The sequence below is a fragment of the Zalophus californianus genome, chromosome 9 (genome assembly GCF_009762305.2).
Source record: "Zalophus californianus isolate mZalCal1 chromosome 9, mZalCal1.pri.v2, whole genome shotgun sequence".
Lineage (NCBI taxonomy): Eukaryota > Metazoa > Chordata > Mammalia > Carnivora > Otariidae > Zalophus > Zalophus californianus.
In genome coordinates this window covers 21,739,008-21,755,752 of record NC_045603.1, presented here as the reverse complement: position 1 = coordinate 21,755,752, position 16,745 = coordinate 21,739,008, and the positions used below count along the sequence as shown (strand labels likewise).

The 16,745-nt window shown below is 37.1% G+C and overlaps 2 protein-coding genes across 17 annotated transcripts in view; one reads left to right on the top strand and one right to left on the bottom strand.

The window, feature by feature from the left end:
- Window positions 1-16,745, bottom strand: part of ANKS1B (ankyrin repeat and sterile alpha motif domain containing 1B) — a 1,105,044-nt gene that overhangs the window by 974,371 nt on the left and 113,928 nt on the right. The window lies entirely within an intron of this gene.
- On the top strand, window positions 7,728-7,841 carry LOC113921472 (dolichyl-diphosphooligosaccharide--protein glycosyltransferase subunit 4-like). The gene has a single exon (XM_027592209.1). It carries the CDS (start codon window positions 7,728-7,730, stop codon window positions 7,839-7,841), a length of 114 nt encoding a protein of 37 aa, XP_027448010.1.

Sequence of the window (16,745 nt, the reverse complement as noted above, 5' to 3'; positions counted from 1 at the left end):
TTTTAGGATTGTTTGTTCTAGTTCTGTGAAAAATAGTGTTGGTATTTTGATAGGGATTACATTAAATGTGTAGACTGCTTTGGGTAGTATAGATATTTTAACAATATTTGTTCTCCCAATCCATGAGCATGGAATATCTTTCCATTTCTTTGTATTGTCATCAATTTCTTTCACCAGTATTTTATAGTTTAAAGAGTACAGGTTTTAGGGAGGGAGGCAGGATGGTGGAAGAGTAGGGGACCTCATTTCAAATGCTCTCCTGAATTTAGCTAGATATCTATCAAAACATTATGAACACCTATGAATTCAACCTGAGACATAAGACAAGATTTGCTGGAATTCTACAATAGAACAGCAACCACTTTCTACAAGATAGGAGATGCAGAGAAGTGAATCTGAGGGGACATATATCAGAAGATAAATGGTGGGGGGAGCCTCCCTAAGCCAGCTACCAGAAAGTGATATAGCAGCAGAGTGCAAAATCAGAACTCTTAGAAGTCTGCTCCAGTGAGAAACGTCCCTGCCTGAAAGGTGCTCAGGTGGCAAAGCAGGCAGAATCCTAGGGGGGACACTGTGGTCTAAGGATCCCTGGGGTCACAGAAAGAACGAGGGTGCCTGAGCTGGCAGAGTTCTCAAGCACTGGAGCCTGGAAACCAGCCGCAATCAATGAGACTGGGAGTGGCTTCTCAGCTCAGTTTGCCATAAACACTGAACCGTACCACAATTGGGAGACAGCTCTCAGTGTGGGGGCCCTGCAAAGGACAAAAACATGGCAACCCTCCACCTTTTCCCCAAAGGGGTGGTGTGGGTGTGTGCACAATCTGGTGACCACTCTCCAGGTGGGGGCCTGCAAAGGGCAGGAACACAGCAACCCTCCTCCCTCCCACCCACCCCCACCCCAGGATCAGTGCAGGTATTCACCGCAGGAATCTGCAGAGTTTGGCACACACAAAAGTGAAGACTGCTTTTCCCTTCAGGTTGTTTATAGAAGGGAGGGGGACCCAATCTTTAAGCTTCAGGACTGGAGATCAGGGTGCACCATTTTATTTTCATCCTCTAAAGCACTGTGGAAAGCCTTCAGGGAACAAAAGCCACACAAAACAACCCAAAGCAGCTTACACTGAGCCTGGCCCCCTGGCAAATACACCTGAGAATCAGCACAGTAGGCCCCTCCCCCAGAAGATGAACTGGACTATTAGGCAAATACCAAGTTCATGGAGCACAAAGAACTGCAAAACTCCAGCACTAGGGGAAAATAGTATATAGAACTCAAGGATCATGATTCTTTCATCTTTCAGTTTAAAATATTCCTTTTCTTTTTTCTTTTTTTCCTTTTCAACTAGTTTCTTATTTTATCAACTCTTGTTTTTAAGTCTTTTTTTAACTTTCATTTTTACATTTACCTTTTATAGATATATTCTTCATTTTTGGCTTCCTTTCACTGTACTCAGTTGTGTGTATATAGATATAGATACAGATATAGATATAGATATAATTGTATATATATATACACACACACATACATATATATATATTGCTTTCCTTACAATTTTGGGATTTAGTGTCTTCCAACAGACCAAAATACACCCAGGACCAAGTGGATCACCCTATTTTGTCCACATGAGAGATTATATTCTCACTCTCCCTCCCCTGCTTTTTTTCCTTTTCTTTTCTTTCTTGGTTTTTGACTTATTCGGATTTGTCTACTGTGTATTTCGCTTGGGTCATGGTTGATATTTTTTATTTTGTTCTCTCGTTCATCCATTCTTCTCTGGGCAAAATGACTAGGAGGAGGAATTCACAACAAAGGAAAGAACAAGAGGTAATACTCTCTGTGACAGATCTAATCAACAAGGATATAAGTAAAATGTCAGAGCTGGAATTCAGGATAACAATTATAAAGTTACTAGCTGGATTGTAAAAAGCATAAAAGACACTAGAGAATCTCTTAGTACAGAAATAAAATCTAATCAGGTTGAAATTAAAAATGCTTCAACTGAGATGCAGTCTAAAATGGATGCAGGAAAGGAAAAATGAAGAGGTGGAAATCGGAGGGGGAGATGAACCATGAGAAACTATGGACTCTGAGAAACAAACTGAGGGTTCTAGAAGGGAGGGGGGTGGGGGGATGGGTTAGCCTGGTGATGGGTATTAAAGAGGGTACACACTGAATGGAGCACTGGGTGTTATATGCAAACAATGAATCATGGAACACTACATCAAAAACTAATGATGTAATGTATGGTGATTAACATAATAAAATTTAAAAAATAAAAAATAAATAAAATGGATGCTCTAACAGCTAAGGTAAATAAGGCAGAAAAGTCAGTCACATAGAAGACAAGATGATGGAAAAGAAGGAAGTTGAGAAAAATTGAGAAAAACAACTAATGGACCATGAGGGGAGGCTTTGAGAAATCAGTGATACCATAAAGCAAAACAATATTAAGAATTATTGGGGTCCCAGAGGAAGAAGAAAGAGAGAGAGGGAGGAAGAGGGGCAGAAGATATATTTGAGCAAATCATAGCTGAGAACTTCCCTAATCTTGGACAAAGCAGGAAAGATCATCCAACAGAAAAAGGACAGTGTCTTCAATAAATGCTGCTGGGAAAACTGGACAGCCACATATAAAAGCATGAAACTGGACCATTTTCTTACCCCATACACAAATATAAACTCAAAATGGATAAGAGACCTAAATGTGAGACAGGAGTCCATCAAAATCCTAAAGAAGAACACAGGCAGCAACCTCTGTGACATCAGCTGCATCAACTTCTTGCCAGACATGTCTCCAAAGGCAAGGGAAACAAAAGCAAAAATGAACTACTGGGACTTCATCAAGATAAAAAGCTTTTACACAGCAAAAGAAACAGTTGACAAAACTAAAAGGCAACCTACAGAATGGGAGAAGATATCTGCAAATGACATATCAGATAAAGAGCTAGTATCCAAGATCTATAAAAAATTTATCAAACTCAGTACCCAAAGAATAATTCAGAAAAGAAATGGGCAGAAGATACAGACATTTCTTCAAAGAAGACATACAAATGGCCAACAGACACATGAAAGAATGCTCCAGATCACCCGGCATCAGGGAAATACAAATCGAAACCATGAGATACCACTTCACACCAGTCAGAATGGCTAAAATTAACAAGACAGGAAACAACAAATGTTGGCGAGGAGGTGGAGAAAAGGGAACCCTCTTACACTGCTGGTGGAAATGCAAGCTGGTGCAGCCACTCTGGAAAACAGTATGGAGGTTTTTTAAAAAGTTGAAAATAGAGCGACTCTATGAGCTAGCAACTGAACTACTAGGTATTTACCCCAAATATACAAATGTAGTGATCCGAAGGGGTACGAGCACCCCAATATTTATAGCAATGTCCATAATAGCCAGACTGTTGAAAGAGCACAGATGTCCATCAACAGATGGATGAATAAAGCAGATGTGGTATATATATATATATATATATAATAGAATATTACTCAGCCATCAGAAAGGATGAATACTTACCATTTATATTGACATGGATAGAACTGGAAGTTATTATGCTGAGTGAAATATTTCATTCAGAGAAAGACAATTATCATATGGTTTCACTCATATGTGGAACTTAAGAAACAGCGCAGAGGATCACAGGGGAAGGGAAGGAAAACCAAATGGGAAGTCATCAGAGAGGACAGAAAACCATGAGAGACTCTTAACTCTAGGAAACAGACTGAGGGTTGCTGGAGGGGAGGTGGATGGGGGGATGGGGTAACTGGGTGATGGGCATTAAGGAGAGTACATGATGTGATGAGCAATGGGTATTATATGCAACTGATGAATTACTGAACACTACATCTGAAACTAATGATGTGCTATATATGTTAGCTAAATGAATTTAAAATAATAAATAAATAAATAAATAAATAAATAAATAAATAAATAAATAGTACAGGTCCTTCACCTCCTTGGTTAAGTTTATTCTTATTATTTTTTGGTGCAATTGTAAATGGGATTGTTTTCTTAATTTCTCTTTCTGCTATTTCATTATTAATTGTATAGAAATGCAATGGATTTCTGTATATTGATTTTGTATGGTGTGACCTTACCAAATTCATTTATCAGTTCTACTAGGTTCTTGATGAAGTCTTTAGGGTTTTCTACATAGTGTGTCATCTCAAAATAGTGAAAGTTTTACTTCTTCCTTACCAATTTGCATACCATTTATTCCATTTTTTTGTCTGATTGCTGTGCCTAGGACTTCCAGTACTATGCTGAATAAACATTGTGAGAGTGGACATCCTAGTCTTGTTCCTGAACTTAGCGGATAAGCTCTCAGTTTTTCCCCCAACGAGTAAGCTGTTAGCTGTGGGTTTTTTATATATAGCCTTTACATGTTGAGGTATGTTCCCTCTAAACCTACTTTGTTGAGGGTTTTATCATGAATGGATGCTGTAGTTTGTCAGATGATTTTTATGCATCTGTTGAAATAATCATATGGTTTTATCCTTTCTCTTATTGATGTGATCATGTTGATTGATTTGCAAATACTGGACCACCCTTGTATCCTGGGAATAAATCCGGGAATAGCTAATCGTTGTGAATAATGTTTTTACTGTGTTACTGAATTCACTTTCCCAATATTTTGTTGAGGATTGGTGCATCAATGTTCATCAGAGATACTGGCATATAATCCTCTTTTATTGTAATGTCTTTATCTGGTTTTGGTATCAGGGTAATGCTGGCCTCATCGAATGAATCTGGAAGTTTTCCTTCCTCCTATTTTTTGGGATAGTTTGAGAAGAACAGGTATTAATTCTCCTTTAAGTGGTTGGTAGACTCTTATACTGTTGATGGGAATGCAAATTGGCGCAGCCAGTCTGGAAAACAGTATGGAAGTTCCTCAACAAGTTAAAAACAGAACTACCCTACAACCCAGCAATTGTACTACTAGGTATTTATCCAAAGGATACAAACATTGTGATTCAAAGGGGCACAAGCACCCTAAAGTTTATATCAGCACTATTAACAATAACCAAAGTATGGAAAGAGCCCAGATGCCCATCAACTGATGAACGGATGAAGAAGAGGAGGTGTATATATATATATATATATACATACACATATATATACATACACACATATACATACAATGGAATATTACTCAGCCATCAAAAATAATGAAATCTTGCCATTTGCAGTATGTGATGGAACTAGAGTGTATTGTGCTAAGTGAAATAAGTCAGTCAAAGAAAGATAAACACCATGTGATTTCACTCATATGTGGAATTTAAGAAAAAAAACGGATGAACATAGGGGAAGGAAAGGAAAAATAAAGTAAGATAAAGACAGAGAGGGAGGCAAACCATAAGAGACTCTTAACAATAGAGAAGAAACAGGGTTGCTGGAGGGGAGGTGAGTGGGGGATCGGCTAAATAGGTGATGGGCATTAAAGGGGCCATTTGTTGTGATGAGCACTGGGTGTTACATGTAAGTGATGAATCACTAGATTCTACTCTGAAACTAATACTATACTATATGTTAACTAACTTGAATTTAAATAAAGTCTTGAAGAAAAGACAAAAAAATAAATGTTTGGTAGAATTCACCTATGAAGCCAACCACTGGCCCTGGACTTTGTTTACTGGGTTTTTTGTTTTTGTTTTTTAAGATTTTATTTATTTATTTGAAAGAGAGAAAGAGGGAGAGAGAGAGGGCATGCGAGCACAAGTGCAGGGAGGGGCAAAGGAAGAGGGAGAAGCAGGCTCCCACAGAGTAGGGAGTCCAACATGGGGCTCGACTCCAGGACCCTAGGATCATAACCTGAGCTGAAGGGAAGCGCTTAACCCACTGAGCCACCCAGGTGTCCCAATTTGCTGGGAATTTTTAAATCACTGGTCCAATTTCATTGCTGGTAACCAGTAATCAATCTGTTCAAATTTTCCATTTCTTCCTGCTTCAGTTTTGGTAGGTTATATAATTCTAGGACTTAATCCATTTTTTTCTAGTTTGTCCAATTTGCTGGCATATAATTTTTCACAATATTCTCCTATAATCCTTTATATTTTTGTGGTGCCAGTTGTTATTTTTCCTCTTTCATTTGTGATTTTGTTTGAGTCCTCTTTTTTTCTTTTGAGTCTCATTAAATGTTTATCAGTTTTGTTGTTCTTTTCAAAGAACCAGCTCCTACTTTCATAGATCTGTTCTTTTGGGGTTTTTTATAGTCTATTTCATTAATTTCTGCTCTAATCTTCATTATTTCCTTGCTTCTACTGGTTTGGGGATTTGTTTGTTCTTCTTTTTCTAGCTCCTTTAGGTATAAGATTAGGTTGTTCGTTCAAGATTTCTCTTGTTTCTTGAGGTAGGCCTGTATTGCCATAAACTTCCCTCTGGGAACTGCTTCTGCTGCATCCCAAACATTTGGACCATTGTGTTTTCATTTTCATTTGTCTCCACATATTTTTTTATTTCCTTTTTGATTTCTTGGTCGACCCATTCATTGTTAAGTAGCATGTTATTCAAGCTCCAGGTATCTGTGTTCTTTCCAGATTTTTTCTTGTGGTTCACTTCTAGTTTCATAGCATTTTGGTTGGAAAAGATACATGGTATGACTTTGATCTTTTTGAATTTGTTGAGGCTTGTTTTGTAGCCTAACATGTGATCTATTCTGGAGAATATTCATGTGCACTTGAAAAGAATGCATATTCTGCTGTTTTTGGATAGAATGTTCTAAATATATTTGTTAGATCCATCTCATCCAATGTCATTCAAAGCCACTGTTTCCTTGTTGATACTCTGTTTGGATGATATATCCATTGATGTAAGTGGAGAGTTAAAGTCCTTACTGTTACTGTACTACTATCAATTAAGAAACTGATTCCGGTTCAACTTCATTTGTCCAAAGAACCTGAGGAATTTTGTCTTACATATCTGCCTTGATACTACAAAAAATAGCTACACATGTATAAACTGAATACATATAATAAAGGCAAAATTTTTTTTTACCTTAATACTCTGAATACACTGCTCCACTATCTTCTAGCATCCACTGTTACAGTCAGGAAGACCAAGGTCAATTTGATTCTCTCTCCTTTTTAAATAGTACCTGCTTGGGGCACATGGGTGGGTCAGTCATTAAGCGTCTGCCTTTGGTTCAGGTCATGATCCCAGGGTCCTGGGATCGAGCCCTGCATCAGGCTCCTTGCTCCATGAGGAAGTCTGCTTCTCCCTCTCCCACTCCCCCTGCTTGTGTTCCCTCTCTCACTGTGTCTCTCTCTGTCAAATAAATAAAATCTTTTAAAAATAAATAAATAAAATAAATACTACCTGCTTTTTCAGCCTTGATTCTTGTAATATGATTTTTGTCCCTAGGATTCAGAAATTCTGCCAGGATATATCTAAGGGCAGGTCTTTTTCCTCCAATAGTTTTGGTTACCACTTTCTCTGCACTTTCAGTTGAAAGACTCAAATCTGTCTTCATCTTGGGGAAATGTTATTTTGCTTTTATTACTGTTTCCTCTATCTACTTATTCTCCCTTTCTAGAACATCTATGACTAGAATGTTAGATCCCTTGGATGTATCATACACACCTTTTTTCCTCTATTTCTCTCTGTGTTTTTTTCGTGCCTTCTGAAACACTATTTTAATCATATTTTTAATCACTGGTTTATTTTTCAAAAATGTCCACTCGTTGGAGCTAGTGCGCACACTGCATTGGAACAAGCCCAGCTAATAGGATGATCACAGATGTGCGGCTCGCCATCTTCACCAACAAGCTGGGCATGTCACTCTTCCTGCTTGTCGTTCTCTATCACTATGTGGTTGTCAACAATCCCAAGAAGCAGGAATGAAAGTGGCACTTTCTCTGCCCCAGGGTTCAAGGACATAGTCTGAGGCAAGATGGAGGGTGTGAGGGGCCTTCACATTTCCCTTCATCACTCTACCCATCACAATATACAAAGCAACTATACCTGGATTTTTCCAAACAACTTTTATTTCCTCAAAGTCTTCCTTAACCCTATGGAACAAGAAGCTGTCACTGAATAGGGCCCAGTATTGGGGCTTTCTTTTCTACTCCCTCCCCCCAGTATAAAAATATAGATTAAAAGAAAAAAGTCCATTCATTGTCTGAGTTATTATTTTTATGAACTCTTTCTTTTCTCTAATATTTATCTTAAGTCCCTAAGTAACTTGAAAGTCCCATCTTCTTGCTGTAGCCTTTATTTTAAATGTGTAACTTCAGAGTAAACCAAATTCTCTATCATCTAACTCAAATTTTCAATACACAAAACATCAATAATGCTAGGTTTTTATAAATATAAAATAGCTATTTTTTACTTCCTTTTTAATTCCTACAAAACAGTTGAAGGCATTTTACAATCCCAAGCAGAAATACCACAATTACATTAAGTGACTCAAGGGACAGAGTTAATTTTATATGAATAGATTAAATTTGCTTGATTGCTCTTTTTCAGTGAGGAATCTGTTAATGTCAAGTTCAAAACTGATGGCTTTGTTTACTTTTGGCAAATACATATGGGGAAAATTCTTCTTAGCTAGATCAATATACTCTAAATCAGCCACAAACACTAGTCCAAGTTCCCCACAACTAAAAGAAATAAAAGACACCTAATAAAAATCCAAGAATTAGTGTTTTGAAAATTGAAGAATACAAGAGATTCAATAATATGCTCTTCCTTTCCAGCTCCTTTCTGTTTGACTTTCCATAAAAATCTGTACTAATAAGACATCTACATTTTCACTCTAAGCATAAACTTTAGTTTTCCAGGACAACAACCAAACATTCTGAGTAGCGGCTCTCCACCTCTGTATTTTCCAGCTCCAGAAACTAGTCCTGTGTGGAACTAAACTGTTTTGTTTTGGTTTTTTATCCTGACCATTTGAAACCCAAGAAATCATCAGAATACAAATGGTCTTCTGTGTTAAAAAGAGTGAAAAGAAGTTGAGGAAAGTCTTAACATGTTCAGAGAATTCTTATCTAAAATACCTATTCAGAAGATTAATGCCTCTTCTGCCACATACCCCAATCTCCAATCCCCTCCAGTTCAACTTTTCCAAATAAGGTTTTCCTCCCTCACCCTGCTCCAACGTGATCACCATGATGAAATCAGGACATAAGTAAAAACATCCTAAGTATTACTATACCTACTATTCCATTTCACAAATCTAGTTACACTAATCAAGAAGGAGATACTAAAAATTTAAGGAATTTTTTTTAATCTTTGGAATTTAGAACATTGTATTATGAGGTCCTTGGAGTTATTTGGCCAAAAATAGTAAGTTGAAAGGGGTGGAACATTCTTTCTAAAGAGGTCGCAAGGAAGTAAATAATAGGAACAATGACAATACTAATAATGCACTATCTCGCATAATGAAAGATGTTACTAAAACAGGGTAAAAGGCATACAGTTAGGGTAATAACATTTCACTGCCAGTCCTAAATACTGAAAATCTTTTGCAAGACTATGCAACATAATTATGCAGCCTGTATCAAGGAATATAGTAGTGGTTTTCAAATTATGTTCTTCAGAACCTCTCAGGGATCTCATGTAAAACAGGTTCACATTCTAGGACTATTCTGCTTCATTCAGATTGCTATCTCCTTCATTCACTTATGCATAAAATAAATACTTAATAAACTGCTTATTCCATGCATGTACTGCGGTTAACTAGCACCTTCTAGGATCACACCTGTGAATAGAAGGGAAATAATCCCTACCCTCAGGAAGCCTAGTCTAGTCAAGAATACAAATACCAATCAAATAATCAGACAAGTAATTAATTAATGGCCATAGACAGAAACACTATAAAAGATAGGCATAGAGTGCTACAAATGCATATAACAGGGAGTTTTTGGTGAGTTCTATCCATCTTACGAGTTTTCTCATAGATTTTAGCTAAATAAAGGACAGCTGCTCCCAAGCCACCAAAAAATGTAAGCTAACCTGGCACGTTGGGTGGCAATACCAAATCTAAACTCTCATGCCCTACTTTATCATGACACTGATTCAAAAAAAAAACCTACAGATTCAATCATTAAAGTATTTTAAGTATCTTTAAGTATCAGACACTATCTTAGATGCTAAAGGACTACAAAGGAACATTCACTTAAGAAATATCTCAAAACATTTTACTGAATGTCTGATATGTTAAGCATTGGAGACCGTTTCCATGTAAGAATTAGTTTCCAGCATTTCTCAGAAAATTTATAATTTTTTGAATTCCAAATCCCCCCTAAAAAAAAATCAGTCCAGAAATGAGGAAAATCAGAACTAAAATAAGTATTGTAATTCTGCTGTGAGAATTAAAGCTTAACAACAAGGAGACATTACTGGTTAAAAGAACAAATAGATGTCAAGCTGGCAACAAGAGCAGTCAGTGCTGACACAACACAAGGAGCAGAAGGTTAAGGTTAACATTTCTGGGAACCATGGCAGGCAAACATAGAAGAGGGTCATAATTTAATTAGTCAATCTTGTTTGTAGCTATTGTCAGGTTATGTGTGTGTTCATGGCCCTATTTGCTGCTAAGAGTGAATCACTCTTGAAAATAAAATAAACATTAACATATTTATATAAGATACTTTATATAAATCCTATGAGTAGTATTTCAAGAAATAAAAAGTTTTACAAGCAAAGTAAGTCCTTACATTAGCAATTTGCCATGTGATTCTGTGTAGCCTATTAAGCTTTACTAGAAGTCTGAATGTTACATAATTTGAAAAACGCACTAACTGTTCACTGGTGTTTTCTAGTGTTTGAATATTCACTGGAGGTTGCACTACTAAACTTAATATTTCTCATATAATATATGAAATTTTAGGTATTCATAATAATGAATATAGCCTATAAAGACTGCTTTAAGTATTTTAAGAACAACTTATGCTTTCAGGAATTCCCAAAAATTTCTAAGAATTATGACTTCTTATTTCTGAAACTCAAAGTTTAATATTTATTGGGAATTTCAAAACACTACTTGAACTTCCTTCCTCTTCAGAGTTCTGAGTTTAGAAGAGGAACACAAACACAGACATCAAAAAAAAAAAAGTGTTACAGGTGTTACGATAAAATTCTACAATGAAAACACAAAGGCAAAAAAACACAGGACAAATCAGCCTGTAAAAGTCTGGAGAAGGCTTCATAAAAAAAGGAGATCAGTGCTTGAGTTGTATCCTAAAGACAAAAAACAAAAAAACCCTATTTTCCAGGTAGAGTAGAGGGAGGTAGGCTGCTGACAGTAATACATACATAGGGAAGACTTTGTGCAAAGGCTGGGGTCATCAAAGTCTCTCAAGAATCTTAAGTAGTCTACTGATATGATCAAATATATATGTTAGAGCTCTTTAAAGAACACATGGAGAATGGTTTCAAAAGTGTGTGTGACGGGATTAGTAAAGCAATCAGACTACCACAGTCATCAGGCACATTCCACAAACAATACAATTCTACGTATTGTCAAAGACCCATTCATATCTGACCAGTGTAGAGAAAAATATGTAAGAGAAAGAGGAAATAGATGTATTAAGTTATAAATTGTAAAATAAGAATATTTTTAGAGAGAGAATGATGATATTGATCTCTTCATATTTTCACATAATCACTTAAAAAAGGAAGAAAAATCAGTATTTAAAAAAATCCTTGGGTGCTTGGGTGGCTCAGTCGTTGGGCGTCTGCCTTCGGCTCGGGTCATGATGCCAGGGTCCTGGGATCGAGTCCCGCATCGGGCTCCCTGTTCAGCAGGGGGCCTGCTTCTCCCTCTCCCACTCCCCCTGCTTGTGTTCCTGCTCTCGCTCTGTCAAATAAATAAATAAAATCTTTAAAAATAAATAAATAAATAAATATAAAAAAATCCTTAGTATAGTAAATCAAATCGTTAAGAGCAATTTCTTTAAAAAGAGGTGTCTAGTTACTCTGTCACTACCCTCCTAAGGAATCTAAGGACACCTTATTTGTTTTCTAAGTCTTCTTACCCTCCTGATTCAGATTAACCTATAATTAAAAATACAGAATCAATAGAATTATTTTTAGTTGTGTATAAGTACCTAATTGTTTTCATTGCTATTTTTCTTTCAGATTATATTTAGGAAAAGCAATTTATTAGATGAACATCTACGAATCATAATCAGGCTAAAAGCTCTTATGTCTCCCTCCCCATCATCTCATTCTGTTGACAGTGTTATGCAGATTTTGTAAACAATTAAATCTGTTCACATGCAAACAATTTTGGTTTAATCATGAACAATAAAAGAGCTCACACACTTCTTTTATATTCTTCATGCTCTACCCATGATCCTTTTAAAAGCATACTAATATATCCTATTACGTATTCCAAAGCTGTTATACATAAGTGAATGTTCTTTTTCAAAATTCTTTTGACATGTCACTGGAACAGCTCCAGAAAAAAAAAAATAAGCACTTTTGGGGAATTTAACTGAATCCTTTTTAGTAGCCAAATAAGAAGATGGTGGAGGAGGGAAGCCAAAGATTAAAATAAATGCATTATTCATTTTTAACATAGGTTTTCTCTTATTCTTCATTGTAACAGCTCTAGAAGTAATTTTACTGTTAACACTGAATTTTTGGAGTGGTGTTGTATAAATCATTTTTCCAAAGAAAGAAGCTAAAAAGATTTTCTGCTCACCATCAGTGCACAAAATTGAACAAGCAACAATCTTCACACACAATATGCTTCCAATGAGCATGCTCTTACGCATCAAAAAAGGAAAGAAAGCATTTCAGGATTGTATTTGTAAAAGGATATTAAAAAAAAAAAAGCACAGAGTAAGTTTCAGAGTGGAAAAACATGAAAGGCTCTCCTCCATAGTCAAAATCAGCACTAGACTGTTTTTCTAAGGTACATTTAAAGCAGAACATCTGTGTTATTTATATAATATTGACTAAGAAAAAGCACAAAGGTAGACTTAAGACAGCTAAAAAACCCAGTTTATATGCTATAAAATATTTTTATTTTTATCTAACAGTCATCTGAACAAGGGTGCTATTATTCTGTCATGGCAAATATGTCCTAAAAATTGTCTCATATTTTCTATAATGCTAAGTAGTCTAGCTTGTTCATATGTCTTGCTTAATGCAGCTAAATACTATGAATGCTATTCAGTTATCAAAGATATAAAGTTTAAGGATATTCAAGTTTAGGGATATGCTAGGATCTTTAATACAGAATAACAAATTGATCTCATGCACCACTTTCACCTTCCCACTCAACATCCAAGTGCTACAGTCCCTTCTATTTTTCTCTTATACCATGCCACCAAACATTTTTACTGCAGCAGTGTGGAGAAATAGAATCCCGTAGGGGAGAAAGGGAGTGAAAAAGAGAAAATGTAAAGGTGGAGAAGACGACATGAGAAAGAAAAACTGGATTTATCTCCCTTAGCAGATGTCTCCAGAGAGTTCACCCAGTATTCCTAGACCAGATGGAAAGAACAGCATGGTACAGAATTCTCTATCCCTATACCCAGATGTCACAAGGAATGGAGAGGCAAACCTTGTTAGGAAATAACACTTTCATGTGGGCTGTGCCATTCATTTACTCATTCATATATAGACTAACCTCTAAATAGTGATTTTTTTTTCTTTTTGCTGCTTTTCTATGTGGGTGCCTCTCAAATTTCTTTTTTTTTTTTTTTTAAGATTTTATTTATTTATTTGACAGAGAGAGACACAGCAAGAGAGGGAACACAAGCAGGGGGAGTGGGAGAGGGAGACGCAGGCTTCCCTCGGAGCAGGAAGTCCGACACACGGCTTGATCCCAGGACCCTGAGATCATGACCTGAGCCGAAGGCAGACGCCTAATGACTGAGCCACCAAGGCGCCCCTCAAATTTATCAATCCTTGACCTCTCTCCAAAGCTCAATCATGTATTTCCAGGCTGTGCCAATGATCTTCTTAGAACCTCTATCTCAACATCCCCTAAACCCAAACTCATTTTTCCTGATGCTGGCGAAAAAAACAGTTCTATCCCTTAATTTTTTCTATTTGGAAAAAAATCTCCAGGGGTTTCCCAATGACTGTTGAAAATATTTACAATCCTTTGACCTAATAACCAAGGATTTCATGATCCCACCTCAATCTAACTTTCAAAATGACATCACACTCTCCTTCACATACTCCTTGTTCAAACCACTGGACTATATATTATTAAGTGGAACATACCTGAGCATTTGTATCTTCTGCCTTTGTTCACATTAACTAATCTTCCCTCCTAGCTTACTCTGTGATAGATACTAAGTTAAACAGCAGCATACAAGATGAATAACAGATCTTAACAGATCTGAGTAACAGAACAGATTCTAAAATTCTTAAAGAAAGAAGGAGCATGGACTTTGGAGTTGGATAGTACTGGGGTATGAATTTCAATTTTGCAATTACTGGCCGTGTGACTTTGGGCAAGTTCTTAAGCCGTGGACAGCTCCCTTCCCCTATTGTCCTCTGCACTACTCCTTATATTCCACATATGAGTGAAACCATATAATCTCATTTCCTGTGAAATGAGAATAACATCATCTACCTTGGAGAGTTGCCAGGTGATTTAGATGACATCTTTTAAAAGCCCGAGACAGTGTCTTGCATATAGCAAAGTCTCCATCCTTAGATATCATCATTACTTCCCAAAACAGAATGCACTCAAGACACTAATGAGTTAGCTCTAACGTGCCTAGATCCTGACCTACTACAGAGTGCAACTATAGCTTTCCTCTTCCCTTCTAAATTTGGAATTTGTAGAGATAACTAAGGCTGAACCCACAGTTTATGCCTCTTTACCCTTTGCCTAGTGATCTTTCCACTCTCCCACACCATCACACTGCATCCCCAGACAATTTCAGGCAAGCAACATCAGTGTTAATGAGCAATTAGTGTAAGAAACTAACAGAACCATATAGTTATGTGAGTGTCTTATACAGGCAAATAATTTGGTTTCCTTTTCAAACCTATATTCTTTAAGTAAGATTCAAAGCTACTTCATGGTGTAGGCGCACTGCCCAACTGTAATAATTTTCTACTCCAAGATACTGCCTACTTGAGGGGGGAAAGGGACAATTTAGACTTTGTCACATTACAGAAAACTGAGTTAACTAGTACCCATGTTTCTATTCTACCCCAGTGATATTTTAGCATCCTTTATAGATTGGCCTCCTGGACTCCTAACTGCCCTTTATTCGAGTCTGTATATGGAAAATGATCTCAGGGGTAAAACTGGGTTATTTATACAGTGTTTGAAGAAGTCCGCCAGTCTTGGTCTTAGTTCCAGAAGCAGTCAGTGCCAAGACATCCTAGACAGTGTAGAAAAGAGTAGTTGGGAAATCCTGGCAGCTGTGAATGCTTAGCAGCCAAGTAAGAGCTGCAAGTCACAATTTTTGGAAATTTTTTTACATGTAACTATACCTATGAAGGAAAGTAAGAAGCAGAGGAAAAGGAGCTTGACATAAAGCAAACTTATGAAGTCATCTACTTAACAGAAGCTGGAAAAGTAGGCAGACAGAACCTAGCTTAGAAGTCATGCAAAAAAGAAGGTCTGGGGTTTTTGTGGAGTTTTTTGGTCTCTATTCCATCTAAATTAGGAGTTCTTTTACTTAGACCTATGCCTCAACTTGGACTACACAGTAAATATTTGTGGGGAGCTGGTTGCCTATAATTCATTTCTTCCTTCTTTTGGTAACAACACTCCATTCATTTCAGAGAACTCCCTCTTCTTTATTGTATTCATTCTTGTTGGGACCATAAATCAATGTGCCCTGCCTCCCTCTTAAACAGAGATGACTAATAATCCAAGCTCTGCCAAGGAGATGGTCTCCAAAATTTAGATCTAAAGTGGAGTGGCTTAAGGATGGAAAGATCATGTCACAGAACTGGAGCTCTGACGAGAAAACCCTGCTGTTTATTTTTTTTTATTTAAATTCAATTAGCCAAGGTATAGTACATCATTAGTTTTTGATGTAATGTTCAATGATTCATTAGTTGAGTATAACACCCCGTGCTCATCACATCACGTGCCCTCTTTAATGCCCATCACCCAGTTACCCCGTCCCCCCACCCACCTCCATTTTTGCAACCCTCGGTTTGTTTCCCAGAGTCAAGAGTCTCATATGGTTTGTCTCCCTCTCTGACTTCTTCCCATTCAGTTTTCCCTCCCTTCCCCTATTGTCCTCTGCACTACTCCTTATATTCCACATATGAGTGAAACCATATAATTGTGTTTCTCTACTTGGCTTATTTCACTTAGCATAATACCCTCTAGTTCCATCCATGTGGATGTAAATGGTAGATATTCATCCCTGATAGTTGAATAATATTCCATTGTATATATGAACCACATCTTCTTTATCCATTCATCCGTTGAAGGACATCTCAGCTCCTTTCATGGTTTGGCTAGTTTGGACATTGCTACTATGAACATTGGGGTGCATGTGCCCCTTCTTTTCACTATGTATCTTTGGGGTAAATACCCAGTAGTGCAATCACTGGGTCATACGGTAGCTCTATTTTTAACGTCCTGAGGAATCTCCATACTGTTTTCCTGCTGTTTAGACACCTAATGCTGCCCTGAGCCTCATCTTGAGCCCTTTCTTTAATTCTGTGAACCACCTAGTAACTTCCCAATAGATTCCTTTTCTGCTTCCTTAGGAAGAGTTGGTTTCTACTGCTGACAACCTAAGAATCCCTGATGTGGAGCTGAAACCACCTTTGTGCCTAGTCTTCCCAACTGAAAAATAC